Genomic DNA, 21,501 nt, shown 5'->3' with positions numbered 1-21,501 from the left:
AGCAGCCCAATTGTCCAGGCACGTGGGAGGGCGCGCGCTGTTGGAGGTTGCGATAGAGAGCTTTTGTTGAGAGATTCGATGTGTGACCGGCTATACCAAATTTGTTATCGTTGGTAGTCACTGCATGCTAGTGGCAGAGGTGTTGAGGTACGTCTGGTGTTTCAGTGTGTACAGTTATGTGTGCTGCTAGACCGGAAAGCATAGCCATAGCTGCATTCTATGGTGCCTGGGTGCTTGGTCGTGCCTGCGGCCTGTGTCCTTAGATGCGGTGTAGGTATACGTACCAGTGGTCTTCAGGGGGGGTATGCGTACAGTGGTATTTGGAGTTGTTTGGCTGGTGCAACCCCCGTTTCGAGCAGGTGGGGTGGTCCCATCATTCGTGGTCTCTGGTGAAAAGGGTCCTAGGACGTTCCTAGCATGGATGGGTATATTGTGTTGTGCCTTAGTGGTGGGTGCGGGCTACCCTGGGCTACTTTTCTCATTGTTCGTGGTCTCTCTTTTGGATGGGTCAGGTGTGTGCGGAGCGCAGTGAGAATGTTTCGGGAGTGCCTTAGCGAAGGCTGCTGGCGTAACTGGAGTACTTGTTGGGTGGGAGTGTTGTTGTGGGTGGGGTGATAGTGTTTCAGCTGTGCCACAACAAGGGCCTAATGATTTGGGCCACGGGATTGGTTGAGGGAGGAGTGCTGTTTTCCCTCAGACTAGGATTTCAGTTTCACCAGGGTTGAGGATGAGGTGGTTGGTCGTAATCCAGTGGTCAATATCGGAGAGGCATGATGACAGGTCCGGACTGCCAGAACCTTCACATTTTGGGATTTTGAGGATGATCTCGGTATCATCTGCGTAGTTGTAGCAGGTAAGATTGTACGTGCGGATGATTGCGGGAATGGGTTGTATGTAGATGTTGAAGTTTAGGGGTGATGTGAATGCTCCTTTGGGAACACCTTTGCTTACTGTTCGTGATGTGGATGTGAACTGGTTGAGATGCACGATTTGCGACCGATTAGAGATAAAGGATGAGATCCAAGAAAGGGCCGTGCCTCTGATTCCTAGTGTTTGTAGTCTGTCTAGTAGGATGGAGTGATCAATGGTATCAAAGGCTGCAAAGAGGTCTAGCAGGATGAGAGCCGCGGTGCCGTCTGTGTCAGTCGTTCGTTTTAGGTCGTCCTAGATAGAGACTAGCGAAGATTCTGTTCCCCTTAGTGGCCTGAAACCTGATTGCGCTGGGTCAAGGAGGTTGTTTGCTTCGGCAAAAAGGCCAAGTTGTTTGTATGCTGCGCGGTCCATCAGTTTGGCAATGAAACGCGTATTGGCGATAGGCCGGTAGTTTTGGGGGAGGAGTGGGTCGATAGTTCTTTTTTTTGAGAATGGGTTTGATGTAGGATGTTTTAGGGCTTTTGCAAAAGATCCTGATGTGAGTGAGTGTTTAAGGATAGTGCGTGCAATGTTACCTGTACAGGTGGAGGTTAGTATTTTTTGGAGCATTCAGGGTGGGGAGGGGTCTTCAGGGGTGCATGACAGGTGGCTGGCTGCTACAAGCAAGTGGAATTCTTGGTGTGTGATGGGAAAGAACGAGTTAAGAGAATGTGTCTGTGGGGGGTTTTGGGCAGAGGTCTGTGGGCGAATGGGAGGCGGCGGTACTTTTTTTAGTTTAGCGATGATGGCGGCATGTCTTTCGTTGGCAGCATTGTGGAAGTGGAGCGAGAGGGTGTCACATAATGCTTGGGGGCTTGGAGTGGGCAAGTGCGAGCATGCAGGGGATTTGAATTCTGCTATGATTCTATGTAGTTCCTTACTCGGGTTGCGAGCATTTTGGATTTGGTTCCCATTTCTGGCTTTTTTTGATTTACAATCTATATATTCTGGTTGTCCTTGCTAGCGTGGTTTTATTCTGGGCTGACAGGTCAGCTCTCCAAATCTGTTCCAGACGATGCTTGAGAGTTTTGAGTGGTTTGAGATTGGGGGTGAACCACCTTGGCATTGTCCAGATCTCTGCGAGGTACGTTTTGACAGGGTGAGGGGCGTGAGGGCATTTGTAAGCCAGCGGTCGAAGGATTCTATTGTTGGAGGTCCTTCCTGTAGGAAAAGTGAATTGATATGATATGGCATTTATAACACACCTATACACAAGTGTTTCGAGGCGTGAACATTGAGGGAGTTGCAGTGTAAGAGCTCTAGATCTGGGTTGATTACCACTTTGGTCCATTGTGGGAATGTAGAAGGGGGGTTGGCTGTGGTCGTGTGGGGCCTTGGCCGCGGACTGCCGTGCTCCGAGGTATGAAGAAATACAATGCTGAGTGATAAGTCCATGACGGGGGCACAGGGGCTGGGTGGATATGTTTGTGGTGCTGAATATTGTGTCGAGGGTGTGACCTCTCGTATGGGTGGGAGTGGAGGAGTGGTGTTTCAGGTTGAGTGGTTCTAGAGTGGCTGTGAGTGACCTGGTCATACAATTTGACGAGGAGTCGAATCATATATTGAAATCCCCCAGGATGGTGAGAGTTGGGTGTAGGATGAGGTTGGCAGCAAGTTCTTCACCAAATGTGTCTGAGAAATGTTTGTTATACCCGGGGGGTCTGTAGATGAGTATGAAGCTGTGTGAGGTGGAGGGTGTGAGTTGGAGTTTTACCAGGAGGGATTCATAGTCTGTGGTGCTGGTGGACATGTCCTTGGTTATTAGCATGAATTGTTTTTTGTGTAATATTGCAAGCCCCCCTCCCTTTCGCGATCTGTTCCAGACGGTGAGAATGTAGCCAGGTGGGAAGGTCTCGTGTGTGAGAAGTTCGTAGTCATCAGAGAACCGGGTCTCAGTAATGAATAGTTATAGTTATAAGAACTGGATCCGAAAGGTAACCTCTCATTTTTACATTAGCTTGTTTGCAGTCTTCGATAACTGACATAAAAACATAATGTGTTAATAACGTTGTTGTTATCATACTTGATAAAATAGGGATATGGGTTGAACATTTTATTGAACAGTTTATATATACTTCTAGCACCTTGTTCCCTAGAAGGTGTGACTTCTTGTGGGGTTAAGTCCTGTTTCGAAGAACTAATTTGTAGCTCTTGCTTATCAACTCCCTATTTTGATTGTTTCTAAACATTAGGTAGAACCACCTGCTTCTGTTTTTGGGATAGCACATCCATCTCTTATTTGTGTGTACTACGTGCTGAAAACAACCATTAGCCCTAATCAATTGCTTAACAATTGGGAGACAAGGTTCACATGGATCCCCACTAATCCATGTAACATCTGTTAGTTTATAAAACAAGGAACTAGTCAGCTAGTCCCAGCCAAAGCTAGGTGAGTACCTGCACACATATTGTATTAGAATGGAAAAGGTGATAACAATGAAAATATGCACACAATGGCAAGTTGTCATAATCTCTCAAACTTCCAGACACTGACTAAGTGCTTGCATAGACAGACAGGGGCAGTTTTAAAAAGTTGCACAAGTAAAAATAAAGAGGATGTACTTTGTTGACTTGCATATGAAAACAGAGACCCAAAACCATATAGCCCTCTGACTGGTATTTGCCAATAAAGAGACAACACAGAGTGGATTGTGGTATGCCAGATGCAAGGTAACCCAGCTTTAATTGCAATGTAAGGCTGGGGAAAAAAAGATTAATAGCCGAGCTCTCACACAAGATTTTCTCCCAACATTTCAACAGGAAAAGCAGTTTATATCGTGATTCTGATGTCATAGTTATGAAAAACTATCGCTCCTGGTAATTGGTTCCCTCTCCTAAGCTACATATATAATTCTATATGTCCAATAATAATGATTGGATAACTCTGGATCTGAGATCCCACCCATAAAACATCCCATAAAATGTGTTACATCATCATGCTTGAATATTAGTGATAGGCTCTAAATAACTTCTGCTGTGAAAAGGACATGTGCTTATCGGTTAACATGCAATCACACTCTCCGTGAACTGGCAGCATGATGACATGTTTTTTGTAGATGGGAGGAGAGGACAAGCGCATTGCCTTTGTTCTTAATTAAATAAAACAACTCATGTTATCTCTGCCATGATGTCTCTGAGTTTCAAGGACATGTTCTTGCAACAGTAACTGCGCCATTATGTTCTTGACACATTTATTAATGATTATTTTGTGATACTTCCACCATGTTAAGATTTCATCGCAGCAATTTTTGTGTCTTTTTAGCCGCATCTGCGTTTCTCTGTCACACCTAGCCAATCGCTGAGTCATTAATCTGCCAACTACTTATGATATTTCCTGGGATGTTCAGTTCGTCCCATGGCCTTCAAATACTCTGCCGTGTTTTCGTACTTCATTTACCTTAACAGTTGAACGCTCACAATGGTATATTGTTCCGTTATGTAACCCTCCCCTACCGAGCCCTGGGTTTTGACATTCCTTTGAGGCAGCTACCATCTAGTCCCCACAGCATTTTCCTGAATTAAATGTATCTGTGCAAATAGCGGGCTTAGCTGCGGCCCCTTAAAGCTGTAGACCTTAATTCTCTGCTGTGTTGGTGCAGTTTAAAATGGCAACTGCTTTTCACGTTATTTTCCTCTGCAGGACACATTTAATTTGCTATCTACTGATTTCTTGGTGCATGCCTCTCATGTGATCTCCCCTCCTATGGGTAGCAGCAACGTTTATCTGCCTATAATTGTTCTTCCCTACTTGTGTAGTCAGTCCCTATCTTGTATACATGCCTTCCTGTCACCTAATCTATTCTATTTTAAAACACACTAATTGTGCAACCTAATGCCTTCTCTGTTCCCTACTTGTGTGGCAGAAAAATAACTATTCTTTGTGTCCGCTACATTTCTAGGCAAATTTAAAGTGCAGTTTCAAATGTGTCCTTTCTTATCTTATAATTTTGTTTCTTCTGAGGAAGGCAGGGGGCATAGCTTGAACATGCTCTCTGGTCAATAATTGCCCCACAACACAACACTTTAAGAAATGTGCAGACCCCCTTATTCATGATGGTGACCTGCACATTTTCTATGGGCTGTGCATCAGCAAAGAGATGCACTGGCCATTCACCTGGCCTCCATTAGTTAATTGCAGACTTTCAGCACCCACTTGGTTGTAGGGAGCACTTTTCACAGTGACAGGCCCTCAAAGAACAAACATTATATCCTTGTTTGAGGGATAGAAATGCATGTCGGACAGCAGCGGGCGTGCAGAAATGTAGAGAAATGCCTTGTTATTTGTGCAAATTGCCAACGTAAGGGAGAAAGAGCCTCAGAATGTGTGCATTTATGATGCACACATACAGATGTTTTTTTATGAATGGGTTCCGTTTTTTTTGGGACAACTGATGAGAATTGTACCGAAGAAAATGTTGAGAATGTACTCCTTCGTAATAACTGCAAACCAGGGTATTGTATTTGCATGAAAACTTTGGTGCAACTGCCCAGAAGGGCACACAAACTCTAGCCCGAAGCAACAGCACTGGTTGCCAGTAAACAAAAAATAAAAGGATTGGGCCACATTAGGAGTCTGACGGTGCAGTAGAAAAGTGGTGGTATACCGTCAAGACCACTTTTGTGGCAATAGCAGAATTGTTTACTGCACCGCTGAATTCTGAGTTTGGCCTTAGATTAAATGATTTACCTCCAACTTGAGGTTGGAGGTAAATCCTCCACTTTAAGGCCAAACATGGGCATATTTCCCATTCTGGTGTCAATTTCAATCAGATATGACTTGCAATAACTAATTTACAGATGGCAGAGACATTATCAAGAAGGGTGCGTATACAATAGCACATGTCTTGAGATATATGCACATAGTGTTACATGTATTTATACCTCTATACAACTAGAATACCTCTGAATGTAAATAATGGCCGATATTATACCACAAAAGTTACTGTACTATACTGGAACATTGGCAAATACAACTTTCTGAGTTACACAGTGGCTACAAGAATAAAATATCATGCATGAAAGTTAGTAAATTGCAAACATTTCAAATTCACCATTGCCTATTATTCACAAAACACAGGCCACACATTGTCATTTCACACCCAGGCTAAAGAAGAAATTGTGGCTTTGCCAATGCTGGTTTACAATTCCAATACATTAAGCAATATATTTGACAGATATATTACTTATCAGAGCTTATTGCATGATCCAACAAAGTAAACTATTTGTCCCACTCCTGGAGCCCATACAGTTATAACAAATCAAATAAACGTGAAGATACGAGAAGGTAAAGTCTTCTGGCAGCTGCCTTACTCTTCTACAGATAACTTCAGCACAGTCCATCAAGCTTTACAAATGAGTGCTCTTTAGTGACTAAGATAGCTCACTTTATGAAAGTGCTTATCAAAAGCAACCTTCCCCTCTCTGCACTCTTTGTGCGTAGTGCTGGCATCTACCTGCCTCACCCAAAAGAGCCAAAACTTTATTTTGGCTAAAGTAGTAAAGTTCTAGGTTTAACGGGAAGTGAGAGTTTTCCTTCAAGAATTTTAGAAGTTCAAAGTGAATGCTTAGATGTGACAGAGGCATAACGTTTTGTATGAGTAACATAGTTTATTTTATCACATTACCAAAATAACTCTTCTCCAGTGTCTAGTATCAGTGTCAAACTAAGAAAACCAGGCATTCAACAAAAATAGATATCTGCAACCTGAAAATATAAACAACCACCCACTCCTGCAGCAACCCCCCATCTTTCTGTAGACGGTGTCAGGATGCTTAGGAATGGCAGACAATAGTTATGTCTCATTTTCCACTCGTTCCTATAGATTTTGCATAAACAGACACATTCTGTCATTCGTAGTTCATATTTTGTGCCACCAGAATGTGTGATCACAAATGCACTGTAAACTTATACAACTGATCCAGTGCTTTTATTTCTCTGGTTTGAATGTGCCAGCCAACATCTCTTTGGAGTACTAAGTGAATAAAACGATTTAAAAAAAACGTTTTGTTAATGACCGATCAGCCTTTCTAAATCGAAATGTCAGCCCCTGCGAAACACACAACTGCGCGCCGTGGCTGACAGACACGGCGGAGCCGGAAAAGGAAAGTTGTGGGTGGACCAAGTAAGTGATTTTGAGTGTTTGTGTGTCTCAGTGTGATTAATGTATGTGGTGCGGAAGGGAGGGGACACGGAGCGGGTAAGCGTGTGTTTGTGCGTGTTTGTGTGCCTGTTAGTGTGTCTGTGGTTGGGGTGGGTACAGTAAGAATGCTTTGTGCTGGGCAGGAAGGTGGTGATGGATCAAGAAATCCTGCAAGTACGGTAGGCGTGGGGTGGGCAGGGGATCTGATTCGATGGTTGGAGGGATCATTTAGTGTCACATTTCCACATATTGAAGGCTCCACAAACCGACCGTCTTTCTATGTAATGTTGCTTTTATGCCATGTTTATGGAGGCAGATGTAATTTTTGTTTTGCTTGATAGTGATAGTTAGAGTGTGTGTACATTCCGTTTTGGTAGAAGAGGAACAGAGAAATAAAGTGATTAGTCTAAGATTGCACAATTTATTCAAATGGAGAAACTGAGGTTAGAACCCAGGTATAATTTTTGTATAATAAACGATTTAGGCACTAGACAACATCTTGATGTAATCCTCACCATGCTTGTTTGACAGCCTTACAATTACTTGTTGTAAATGTTTTGAAATGTCCATGTCAATATGTTGGCGTCGTACAAGTGACTAAACTTTAAACCAGGCTGATAATCAACACTATCCCAATGAGTCCCTCCTACACGGTAGTGCTGTAGTAGGCATGATCGAGAATCACAGGAGCCTCTGTGGGACTAGAATTGATAATTGCAAGTGGGGATACTTTGGCACAATGTAAGAGCTGTACCACACTCTGGATGTGACATGATTGAGAGTGGACGGATGCATGTTATTCAATAAATTCATCAGTGGGGATATAGGGTGCCTGCATAAATTCCTCCCAGGTATGGCAACAGTGATTGGGCTATAGTAACATCTGAGGGAATAGGCACAGGAGGAGGGAATGCCAGCGAGGAGAAGAAGGATTACAATGATGCAAGAATGGGACATGGGTCACCAGCAACTGAAAATACGAGAAGCAGTTTATTTATGCCAATGAACAGCCCACAGTGCTGCTTTTGTTGTGTTCGGGATTTGTTGATTGTTTGGCTAAACCAGTGAAAAGAATACACAGAAAAACACCAGAGAAGAACATCATATATCATCTGAAATTTGAAACTTGACCTTTTGTCTTTTAGCCTGAACGACCATCATCAAACAAGTGGCAGTTGGACAAGTGGCTGAACAAAGTAAATCCTCAAAAACAAACAGTTCTGAACCAAAAGGACACCAACAGGCCACAGACCAGTCAATACTGCATTCATCTTAAGGACAGAAAGCAGGAATGTGGGAAAGGACTGGAGGCTTGTCACACTGCTCCCAGCAACACCGATATCCCTGTTAAAGAGGAGCAACGTCCAAGGACTGCTAATAAAGCCCCTTTATACAAAGTTGGTAAGCAGAAACCTCAGACATGTACAGCTGCTGCATATAGTGAAAACACACTTCAGAAAACACCTTTGTGTAAAAAACAATTGAGAAGGACAGAGAGAACCTCCACGGGTGATACTTTGAACTGCCACCAGTCACAGGAGCTTGGCTTGAGCCAAGATACTTTGTCAAACACCATCTGTGAACAAGTGAAAAGCAGGCTGCCATGCAGCAACAGAAGCTTGTGTAAGAAGGAACTCCGGCCTGCCAATTTTGCCTTTGAAAAGAAGCACACACGGAGATTATGCAAGCCAAACCCCAAATCCAAGGATTTTATTGTGACTGAATGCTCGTCTTTATCGCCCACTTCAGAGCTTGGTGTAGACTCTGAAGTAGAGAGTTCCCATTTGCCAAAACCAGCTGGCATTAGCCACACCTTGAAAGAGTGTGACAACAGTAATAAGAGTAGAGTTTATAACAGTTGCACCGCTACTGGGCCTGCCAATACCAGAAACACAAATGATCTAGCTGAAGAGTTGGAAGAGCAGCTCTATACACTAGTTCCGTTTGGGAGAAATGAGCTCCTGTCTCCTACCAAGAACGCAGAGGAGGTAAAGACTCTCTGGGTTCAAATTGATTTAGCTCTTCTGTCCAGAATTCCATATCATTTGCCCTTCAAGACTTTAGCTATGAACTCAAATGCAACAGAAGAGGGACTTTCACAGTTAATGAATGGTGCAGACCTTCCAGCAGGAAAGTGTTTTCTAAAATGTCGACGGAAACGCAAGGTAGGCAATGTTATATTTCTCTTTATGCCTATTTCGTTATTGTTGTATCTATAGACCTTTCACTCATTCCTGATACTCTTTACATTCCATTGAGATATCTGTGCAACATGTGTGTCGATCTGGAAAGCTAAATGATTATTTAAATGAAATGCGTGCTTGCATTCTGGGAAACCTATCTAAAGTCAATAGCTGTGTTAGCAGCTTATGGTGAAAGCAGTTGAATGTATATGAAATAAGCACAGAGTCATAAAGTGTCAGGTATACACTACTCACAATGTACAAATAACCCTTTTGACATGTTAAGAGCTCATCTATGTCACTGCAAAGTGAGAAATGACATCTGTTATGCAAAGAAATTAGTATTTGTAAAGCACTAATCCTATCGGTGCAACTGAGACTATGGGCCTCATTATAAGTTTGCCAGTCTGGACCCTGCCGGGCGCAGCAGCCACGGTAGGCAGACTCTTCACAGGAGCACCGGCACTGCTGCTAACAGTGCTGGTGCTCCCGTGTCCCCATCCCCATAGAGTCTGATAGGACTCCATGGGAATGGGGATTAAAAAATATACCAGCGTCTGACTTCCCGGGCCGCCAGACTCATAATGAGCCGGTGGCACCAGGAGGATTACCGCTGGACCCGTAATGAGGCCATAAGTTTTTGTGTGCTTCGGCCCTCTATCTATGGCTGTGTGAATTAAAGTGTCTTGTGTTGTTTCTGAATGGCTAGTAGATCCGTTTTTATGGTAGCAACAGGTCTATTGATAGATATTTGGAGAACTGTAATCTTTTGTAGCTTCAGAAAATCTAAACAATTGCGGTCCAGATTGACAGTAAGGGTACATGTAGATTTTGGATTGGCAGAAAGGTCTTTTCTTTTCTTGTGTTTTGGCCGGCGCCACTGCTAGCGTTGTGAGTAATGGCAAGGAGACAGAAGGTAATGCAAGCTTGGCCAGGAAACTAGTCTCCACTCTGAGGACACCGGCCTCTGACTATTTTTGCATCACGTCCTAGGGCGAAGCCATGGGTGAAGTTGGGGAAAAGTTCAGAAGCTGCTGTCTGAAGCTGTTCGCTGATGGCCGCTGCTAACTGACATTCTTCTGAATTGTCCTTAGTTTTGTCATGTTTGTGCCTCATTTTCACCATTCAGGCCTGATGCAGCTTTTTACACCTTCCTTGGGTTCCGCGAGTGTGGCACGTCCATCTTATTCACTTGCTGGTTTTCACTCATTTTCCACCTTAGTGCTCGCTACAATACTGCTTCTGTCACCAGTCTGTTCTACTATAATTACTACTATTGCAATAATCTCTTAAATTCCTACTTTCTCTACCTCCCATGGTCCTACTCCTCATTTATTAAATCGTAACTACTCTTATCTCATTTACCCCTGCTGTTCTTCTCATGTGTCCCCTATTAACTTGGGTGTTTGGAATGCTCGCTCACTTAGTAATGTCTCACTCAGTCCTGGATATTTTTCTTTGTTTGAACTTGCACTTTTTATGCATTACAGAGACCTGGATTTCGTCGGTTAATAGAGCTATCCCTGCTTCCTTTTCCACTTCTGCTACTTCTTTCTTGCACACTCCTCATCCTGTTGGCCAAGATGGTGGAACTGGTATTCTTTTTCGTTCTTAGTTACCTCTATTCCTATTTCTTTGTCTCTTCCGACTTTTCTTTCTTTCAAATATTCTCTGAGTACTTCTGCTAAACCTTATTCATTGACCTTTTTACTTGTTTATCGTTCCCCTGGACCCGTGGCCACATTTTGCGATGCCATGATGCTTTATCATCTGCGATTTTGCCATGCCCAACCCCGTTTTTTACTTCTGTGCGATATTCTAATTTACATCTTTCATCTACTCACTCTTCTCTTCCATTTCTTGCTATTCTTGACTCATATTATCTTTCTGCTCTTCCTACCCCTCCATCTCATGCATCTGGATCCTGTTTGGATCTTATTTTTCTATTACTACTATCCACTTCTTCTGTTGTCGCTCAATCTGTTTACTCTTCCGATCATTATCATTTATCTTTTTCTTTTCCCCCTTCTTCTCCTCTAGCTAAACCTTTGTGCTCTGATGTACCTACCTACTCTCGCCAGGCCCTTTGCACTTTCAATACCCCTCTTTTAGCTTCTTATGGTTTTTCTAGTCTTCCTTTGCACTCCCTGTTTGCTGCTCTATCTGCTGATGATGCAGACACTGCTCTCTCTTCTTCACTTTCTTCTTCACTTGACTCTCTATACGCAACTTCTTCTTTTTCTCCTTCTACGAAGCTTCCTCAGACATGGCTCACATCTTATCTTCATTCTATGTGTCAGGCCCTCGCTGTCTTGAAAGACACTGGTGCAAAACTTTATTAGCTTCAGATCTCTCATCCTTTTTTGCCTATCATGTACTGTACGACGAGGCTCTCCTGGCAGCTAAACGTTCCTATTACTCTGATCTTCCATGTGCTCAATCTGCCCACCCTCTGCGTTTGTTTCTTCACTCTTTCGTCTTCTTTCTCCTCCCTTGCCAGACTGTTCTCTTAACTCTACCTTAACTGCCTTGGACTTTGCTTCTTATTTTTCCTCAAAAGGGGCCACTCTTCGAGCGCCATTTTTCCGTCCGCTCTCTTCTTCTTCTTCTTCCTCCTCCCCCCCACTTTCTTCTTCTATTATAACCATTTCATCCTTTTCACCTATTTCTAATTATGATACTTTGTCTATTGTAGCGCGTGCCCATCCAACAGCCTCTAAGCCAAATTAGAGATTGGGTCAGTAATTTATGTATTACTTGATTGATTTCTATTTTTGTATAGAATACACTCTAAACTGAATCACTTCTTAAAAACTCCCCCAAGATGTCTTACATAAACTGTACTGCCTCAGGAAAAAAATGGAAGAGCAGCATTTTTGTTCATCTCTAAATTGTGTTTATTGTCATTAATTAGGTACACTGGAAGATTGTTTCACATGGCCAGCTGCAGATAAACAATGCTTGACTTTATTCCTTATTTTGATAATATAAACATATCAGCAGAGAAACGTATGGTAGAGTTCAAACCATAGGGGGTGTGAATGAAACCATGTTGTTTCAGATAGTTAGGCTTGAGTCTGGTCATATGGGCATTTATTTATAATGTGTAGGGCTTCAGAACGTATGTGAATCCTCACAGTGAGACAGTATCTGGAGGTTGGAAACATCCTGTGATTTTTCCAAAAATTCCGTTTAGCACATGAGACACTTCAAAGTGTTAGAGCACAGGAGTTGTAAAAACATCTGTTTTAACACCTGTTTCTACAATGGGTATCTTGAAAGAGGAGGTGAGGTGTGAGTTGATGGTAAGAATGGGCGATATTTGACTTCTTAAGAGGGAATGATGCAAAAAGATAAATGTTAAAAGTTTAATGATTCAAGTACATGCGCTGCTTGTTCTGTGTTTAGTAGATGAAATTAGAGATATGAGATATTTGTTATTGGTTGAGGTGGATAGTCTTGCTTTAGGGTATATGCTGCTTTCTGAAATGGGGAATCTTTTTTGGTTGTATATGCAGAGTATTTTTTAAAATACTTTATTGATTTTGCATACGATAAGCAAACAAAATGATAATTAACAAACTCCAAAACTGTAGAGTGCAACAATAGAAATACAGATTTTTCGCAGGATGTGCGAATTGACAAAAATAGAAGTACATTCAATGTCCAATCGTGGTTTGCCTTCTTTTCTATATTACCTCTCACTACTTGGGGACTTCCAACTGTGAAATACGAAATCAATGAAAAGTTTTGTAACATTTGAGGTTTGATAGAACATGCCGGGTAGCTCTCAAAAAATTAATGTAGGGGAAAGCTTATGGTGGTATGTTTGCCCTAGATCACTGCCCCCACCTTTTCTGCCAATGCCACCTCCAACAACTTTAAAAAAAATATATATTTTATTGATTTTTAAGTATACAGTAGCAAGTCATTCCAGAACATAGCCATGTAACATGTCATCAATTGTGTATTATGGCCTATCGAAAACTTTACTTTAACATTTTAACATTCCCTTATCCCTTCCCACATCCTCCCGCTGCGCTCCCACCTGCTGGTCCTGCCTGCTGCACTTCTATCTCATAACTGCTCCATCTATCAAACAGTTAGAAGCTCTTTACATGCTCATCAGGGTACATTCTCCTCCGTATCGTCCATAACTTCCTTTGTGAACAGAGTTTGTAGCAAGGTATCCCATCCTTTAATCCCCATTGTGCCCTCTTCGAGGTCCCGCCTCGCTGCCCTTTTCCAATACTGCTGATTCCGTTGCCCCCCACCTGTGCAGGTCCTTCCACCATTCCACTACTCCCGGACCCTTTGGCGATTTCCATGCCATAGCTATCCTTCGGTTCGCCAGGATACAGGCCAGATGCTTTAGTTTCGTAACATGTTTCCGTCCCTTCGGGTGCGAAAAGCGGCCCAACAGTCAAGCCCCCAAGGAAAGCACATCCAATTCCATCCCCACTCTCTGTAGTCTGTTTGCCACCTCCAACCAGTATGCCCCCACCTTTGGGCATGCCCAGAACTTATGTAGCATCCCTGCATCTAACGCCTTGCACCTTGGGCAGCTCTGTTCCGTTACGCCCAGAAACTGTGAAATCCGTAGCAGCGTCATATATGTCCAATGCATCACTAACAGTTGTATAAACTGCAATCTTGCATTCCGTGACGCTTTCTTTTGGTATCCCAGAATCCCTTCCCATTGTGTTTCGGTAAAGGCTGCTCTCAGATCTTCTTCCCATTTGTGTCTTACAACAATAGGGGAGGTAAGCCTATTAAACAGTAGGAGGTCATATATTTGCGATATAGCATGTCCGTCCTCCGCAATATCATATAGTACATCCACTATTGAGTGTTTCACCATTAGCTAACTGTATGCAGGCCACCGGCCTGTGATCTCACGCTTAATAATGCTATGCAATATATATTGGCATGAGTGGATGCCCGTCTGTTCAGTCAGTTCTGAGAAGGCTATGTATACAGTATCCCCTAGCAAATCCACAAGAGGAATCTTTGTCGAGATTGGGTCAGTCAGCCCCATCACTGCCATGGCCCTGTCCCACACCTTCAAGGCTAAGGACACTAGGTGTGACCATCGTCCACTGCGAGGCTTCCTGAGCCACAGTAACTCTTTCAGATAGTGACTTTGCCCAGTGGGTTTCAACATAATCGTGTCTGGGGAGGGTCATCTGCAAGCCAATCCACTACAAATTGCAACTGCCCTGCTATTTAGTACAGCTCAAAATGTGGGACCCTGATGCCCCCCTCTGTGTATAGCCTGTATAGAATTGCTAACGCTATCCTATTCTGCCCGTACCGCAACAAGAAGCCTCTACATCTGCTCTCCAGGGTCTTAAAAAAGGATCTAGATATATAAAATGGGACATTCACAAAGTAATGCAGCAGTCTAGGCAGTACTACCATCTTCAGTAATGCCGCCCTTCCCATTACTAAAAGGGGTAATTTAGCCTAGAACTTCATAGAGCTCTTGACACCTTCTAAAGCATGCAGCGTGTCATGTGTGTGCTATTCTGCTGGGTCATAATACACATTAATCCCCAGATACCTGAACGTATGCACTTTACCCTGCAGGGCTAGCACAGGTAGGTCATTTCTATCCCTCTCTCCAAGTCCCGCTGTTGCAAATATCGCTGACTTGTCCATGCTAATCGTAATCCCTGACAATGTTGTGAACAGCGCCATAGCTTCTAGTAGCAATTCCAGATTATCCTCCGGATTCTGAATATATAAGAGTGTAGCATCAGCATATAAGGATAGTAAATGTCTGGCTCCTTCTATTTCAATCCCTGCTTCCATATATTCTGTCCTAAGTTACTGGGCTATTGGTTCCATAGCTATGACGTACAGTATTGGTGATAGCAGACAGCCCTGTCTTGTTCCCTTTTCTAGTTCCCATGCCTCTGAAATGTGCCTACCCGTCTTGACCCTTGCCATCAGTCTAGTGTACACCATCCGGCACCATTTGATTAAAGTCTGTCCAAAACCAAATCTACGCAGTCTTGCATGGAGCCAGTCACATTTCACTGACTAGAACGCTTTAACCTCGTCCAATGTAGCTATGGCACACAGGGTCTCCCAGGATGCTGTCCTGTCCAACACATGGTGTAAACTCTGCAAGTTCTAGGCCATACTACGGCCTGTGACATAGCCCGTCTGAGCTGGCTGCACTAACTTAGTTATCACATTTTTCATGCTAGTCACCAGTATGGACGTTAGTATCTTTTTATCCTGATTAAGCAGTGAGAGGGGACTATAAGAGCTACATTCCAACAGGGTTTTATGAGGTTTGAGAAAGGGTATAATTATGGATTCTCTTAGGCTAAGCGGGAGGACATCGTCTTCATTAGATTCACTAAATGTACTGAGCAAGTAGGGGGCCAATTTGTGTGCGTATTCTTTATAGAATTCACTAGATAGCCCGCCTGAGCCTGGCGTCTTTCTTGTCAGCAATCCCATAATCGTGTGTTGTATGTCTTATAAGGTGATAGGCGCCTCAAGACTGTCCAATTCCTCCTGACTCAGCACCGGGAGCACAATCTCGTCTAACACCTCCTCTAAGGGAGTGCCTAATGTTGGGGCTCCGTCTTGGTACTCACTAAACACATCGTTAATCCTGTTCTGAGTGTGGAATTCACCTCCCTGTCCTGTGTTTATCGAGTGCATGGGGCTCCGTTGTGCTTCGTTCTTGTATAACTATGCCAACAATCGACCAGGATTATCTCCCTTTATATGCTGTCTTTCTGTGTACTTAGCAAAACTATGTTTTCCCAGTCTCCCCCAGCAGTCCATACATTTCTGTTTTAATTCCCCAATCTTTGTATTTCTGCTTGTAGACTGCTAGTTTGTTCTAGTTTTCTCAATTGTTCCTACGCAGAGGACAATTCCTTATTTTTGGTTGCCTGGACATTGCTGGATCCCGCTATGGCTGCCCCTCTGACTACCACCTACAGCGCTTTTCAGAAGGTTCCAGCTCTGGCTACACTGTCCAGATTGTGCGATACATATTCCCTGATGCTGTCTTTGATGCTGTCTTTGATGCTGTCTCTAAATAAGGGATCTTTCAGTGATTCACCTCTGAGCCTCCACGTGGGTATTGGGGTGCTGAGGAGCACATATTGCCAATGTAAACTAAGTGGAGCATGATCTGATAAGACCCTCCCTTTATACTCAGCGTGTCTGATATGGTGTGTTAGTTCCCGCCCTACAAAAACATAATCTAATCTTATATATACTCTGTGTTGCGCTGAGAAGTGTGAATAGTGTCTGGTGTCTGGGTGAAGAACCCTCCAGGCATCCCCCAAAGCGAATAAATCCAGGAGAGTCTGTAATGTTCTCACGGGCTGCGCTAATTTAGTGTATTAACTGTCTGATCTATCTAGGATAGTGTTCAGTACAATTAGTCTTCACTCCATATCGTATTACTATCTTGATATGGAGCCAATCAGGGATATAGTGTCTGGAAAAACCTAGCAGCGCTGTGGTTGAGGGCATACGTGTTGACCAGGCATGTATCTACGTGTTCCATGAGGTCTTGGACAAGCACCATTCTACCCTCATTGTCGGACTTTACGTGAGTGACCTTGAAGGGTACAGTGGGTGTTATCCATATCAGTATTCCATGAGCATACGCTAAGTACGTGGAACCAAATACTTGCCCCCCCTGTCTTCCTACTAATAATGCTTGTTTTTCAGCTGTGAGATGCATTTCCTGAAGCATAGCAAGATCCACCTTACACCTCTTAATTTACAAGTATACTCTATTCCTCTTTACATAGGCGTTCAAACCCCTCACATTCCAGGTAAGCACATTTACAGTACCCGCCATTTACATCTGTCTCCATATAATTCTTCAGCTACCCTCTGGACTGCTCTCAGCTTCCCGTTCCACACCCCTAGTGGCACCACCCTGAATGATATGCTTTTCTCTACTCCAACCATGCATGCAGGCAACACCTCCCCCCTTGAACTTCTTGAACATCCCCAACCAAAAACAACAGCCCAGCATTACTGCCCTTGCTCAGGCATGTCCACTTCTCACATCTTCCCCAAGCAGTCCTGCCCGGGGCCAGTGCACAGCATATGAGCAAACAAACTATTGCCCCTACTAAATGAACTGTGATGGGTGTGGCAGTCAGTAGCTGTAAGCCCGGTCTCCTCTTCCATGTTATACAACATTGACTGTTAATGAAACCCGCCATATATACAAAAACAGATATCCAAGTGACTTTGAACTGATCCACAGAAAGACGTCTCTCCTATCTGTAGGCCCTGCAATCACAGTACGTTTGCATAATACCAGTGCCATCGGGGCAGCCCCTGTACAATTTGTGCAGATCCAAGCATCTTACTTTTTCCCAGCTTCAGGTCGGGTAGGACTGCCTTTGCGTTTTCCCAGTTCGACAGCCTCATCGTTTTCCCTGTATCCTATCTTCTCTCTATCCATCCATGCCTGCGCATCTTCCGGGAGGTCAAAGAACTAGGTCTTATTCTTGTATATGATTTTGAGCCATGCTGGGTAGATAAGCATATACTTCAGTCCAGCTGCACAGAGCCTACTCTTAGCCGCTGTAAATTGTGCTCTGTTCTTCTGTACCTGGAAGGTATAGTCCAGGTAGGCCATCAGGTCTGCTAAGGCTCTTTTTAGTTGTCCACCTTGCCTGGAATAGGTCGGTATTTTCTCCCGTTCATTTTAGTTTGGGACTTTGGCAATAATCAGTCTAGGGGGAACTCCCGGGGGCTGTGGGGATGCCTAGTTAACGCTCTATGCGCTATCTCAATCCGTAAAGCCTGGTGTGAGATTCCCAGGCCCAATTTCCTGGAATAACAGATTTTGTATGTATGTTGTCGGGTCTGTTCCTTCTTCACCTTCTGGTAAACCTACTATGCGTATATTATTTCTCTGTGCACGTCCTTTGGCCTCCTCCACTCTGTTCTCCAGAAGACTGACTTTCTCTTGCAATACACGGACGTCCGAATGCGTGGTCTTGAAATCCATGAATTCTCCTTTACTTGCGATTCCAGCGTTGTGGTGCGCTGTAGTTGCACCGCTTTGATCTATGACCCCAATGAGGCATTTAAGTCGGCTATTGCTTGCATAACTTGGTTGTGCAATTCCATGGGGCCCCTTTCTCCCTCCTGCGCCACTTCCATGTTTCCTCCAGGTGCTTGCTGCTTAGTTTTGACAAACCTGTCCAAGGTTAGTTGGCTAGCTTTGTTTTTGGCCGGTTTGGGTGGCATTCAAACACTCTATGCTGTTCTCCACTTGGCCTCAGAGTCTGCGTGCTCGGGTATAGCTCCTGCGAACCTCTTTAATTATATATTGCCCAACTGACTGTATTTACGTATTCTGACACTCTTTCCAGGATTCGTGGCCGTCTCTTCCTCTGGGCGGATTCGTTGCGTGTAACTCTCCTACTGTGGACAGGGGTAGGGTACCTGGCGCGTGTGTTCTCTGAGTGCTTAGTGCGCTGTGCACCTAAGCAGTACCCCTTGTGTTTCTGTCATCGGGGTTTGACCTTCAGGTCCTTGCGAAGTGTGTACCTGTGTATCTGACAGGCGCTATCTGAATTGCACCGCTGCTACCCGCAAGCTGCTTCTTAAGTCTAGGAGTTCTTGTTTTCACACAAAATAAGTGCGCCACACAATAGTCATTTTCAAGGATTTTTATTAAAAAGGTTTATGTAAATTGATTGAGTGCCCTTTATATAACACGTGTTTCGGCTTCACAAGAGCCCTTTTTAAAAATAAAACAGGGCATATGTTCAAATCACATTTCTTTACATAAGTGCACAGGGTATAAAGTAAACATGTATGCATGCATGTAGTCAATTACATTCGTACAGACAGACAGAAAACAAAGGGGAAAGTGTTGGATCAATTGGGTTTAACATAAAAGAAAATAAAGAAAAAGAAAGAGAATTTTGTTGTAATAATCGTATCTGATTATCCATAACTCATTTGCAATACATCTTTGTCATTCAATCAGTCCATTCTTATAAGCTTGTTCAATTTGAAATACATGACTTAGTGCTACATGAACTCGTAGTTAATAATTAAAGACCCTTCCAATTGTAGGCATAACTGTGCATTCATCTCTAATGAAGTACAAAAAGCTTTGATCTATACACATGAGTAACATGGATATGCTTGTAAATATATACATGAAATGTCATCTTGCCCGGTCTGGTAGGTAATCACATGTGGCTATAATCTACCTTGCTTTTTGAGAAGTCATGGGTTACAATCCCACCTAAAATATATTAGTTCTGTATCCTACATGGTGAAATGGCATTGTCACCCATTTAGAAATGTGCGAGCCAATCTTAATACTCAAGCTCTCTGTATTGGCCAAGCTTTCCATTCTTTGTGCGCACTAAAACTGATAATTATGACAAGATCGCAACTTTAAATAAATGTATATGTTATTAGAGGTGTCCAGTCATAATTTCGAAAACATAATTTCGAAAGTAAAAAAGTCGAATCAAAAATGTCAAAAAAAAATGTCGAATTGTTTTTTTTTTTCGATATTTTTTTTTGGCTCTAGTTTCTGTGAAAAAAATAGGTAAAAATAAAAAAAAGGGGGGTTGGGGGGAACCCCCCCATTTCGAAAAAAAACGTCATTAAAAAAAAAATCGTCATTTTTTTCGACGTTTTTTTTTCGACTTTTTGACTTTCGAATATTTTGTATTCGAAATTATGTCTATGAACCGTTATTAGATGGTTCCCGAGGGGTTAAATTTTAATGGCGTCAAACGACTCTCTTTTAAATGTGGTTTGTGTTATATTGTGTGTCTTAGTTAACTAGTGCCTGTAATCAATCCTGGGTAAATGTCTATGTGCGGGATAAGACAATTAGTCTCTCCCATCTCAAACAGTCCCCCAAGAGGATATGAGGGCGCTAGAGGGCCGACCAAGATGACCGCTCCCCTGTAAGATCTCGGCTACCTCCCGCATGAATCCTGTTTAATCACGGCAATCCTGAGGCGAAATCATTAAATCCGCAAGAAATACACTACCCTAGCGCAGCACCTCATCCCTGCCGAAAATCCGGAGAGAATCGGTCTCGCCTTCTGCGAGAAATCCACTGCGCGGTGCGGCCCGCACAACTGCGAACTGCGTGGGCCCCTGGAACACCGGCCTGCCTGGCCACAATCCTCCATAGACGGACAGGAGCCGCCCGGTACTGCAAGAATCGCTCGGGACGGGGGCGCCGCCTCGCCGGCCCTGCGGAGAGGCTTCACGGCTCACAGCCAGCAGTAGGACGGTGTCGGAGTGAACACCCGCAGGTGAGAGGCGAGAGGCGCGCGAAGGCTCACAGAAGCACACAAAACAAGCGGGACGGCGAGTCTACGCTACGCTAGCAAGAAAGGGTCGCTCTGCGGCGCCCCCGTCATCTTAGCCCACAACGACTTTCCGCACGGCTGGGTCTCAACCCCTTGCGCGGCACACAGCCGCTAAATCTGAACCTGAGACGAAGTAAATCCCGGCAACACTGCGCTGCGGCCCTCCATTCGTGCACGCCTCGACTGCGCTTTTTCTAAAACTCAAACATCAGACACTCCGACACCGCCGTCCTCAACACGGGACTACCAACCGAACTGCACCCATACACCCGCCAAGATCAAGATGGGGAAGCCTGACAAGTCCCAGAAAAGACTCAATTTTGATGCAGGCCCAGCACCTAAAACGTCCAGGCCGGAACACCACCCCGAATCCCCGAATAATCCATCGGAGGTAGAGCTACCGCAACAAACGGACATTAGGGAAATCCTGATGGAACTAAAAGCTGTGATAGGTGGCCTGGACAGCAAGATAGACTCGCTCTCGTCCAAGGTGGACCTGTTGCAGCACCGTCTCGACAAACACAGTGACAGGCTCGACTCCGTCGAACAGAGAGTGTCAGATCTGGACGACGGCACATCAGCACTCACCTCCCAAGTCTCCACGCTTGAGGGCCAAATGAAAACCGTACTGGCCAAAAATGAGGACTTGGAAGGCTGCTCCAGACAAAATAAAACATAAGGATTTTGTCTGGAGTCAGGGAACAACAACTACCAAACAGAATGGAGGAGCACATAGAAAAACTATGCACTGAGCTATTCGATCCCGCAGTTCTGTCGCAAATATTCGTAGTGGAAAGAGCCCACAGAATCCCTGCAACAAGACTTGCTCCGGGAGCTCCTGCCCGCCCGATCATCGCCAAGCTCTTAAGCTACAAGGACAGGGACGCGATCCTGAGAATGGCAAGA

At 44.0% G+C, this 21,501-nt stretch overlaps 1 protein-coding gene across 1 annotated transcript in view; it reads left to right on the top strand.

The window, feature by feature from the left end:
* The window catches only part of AFF3 (ALF transcription elongation factor 3), a 2,498,221-nt gene that overhangs the window by 2,097,810 nt on the left and 378,910 nt on the right, over positions 1 to 21,501 (top strand). Inside the window, exon 11 of the mRNA XM_069636694.1 lies at positions 8,198 to 9,217. Within this exon, the coding sequence (XP_069492795.1) occupies positions 8,198 to 9,217 (1,020 nt within the window). The remainder of the gene's footprint in view (positions 1 to 8,197; positions 9,218 to 21,501) is intronic.

Source organism: Ambystoma mexicanum, chromosome 7p, assembly GCF_040938575.1.
Source record: "Ambystoma mexicanum isolate Mex_15411 chromosome 7p, UKY_AmexF1_1, whole genome shotgun sequence".
Lineage (NCBI taxonomy): Eukaryota > Metazoa > Chordata > Amphibia > Caudata > Ambystomatidae > Ambystoma > Ambystoma mexicanum.
The sequence above is the reverse complement of the archived record's forward strand: the minus strand, read 5'-3'. Positions and strand labels throughout refer to the sequence as shown.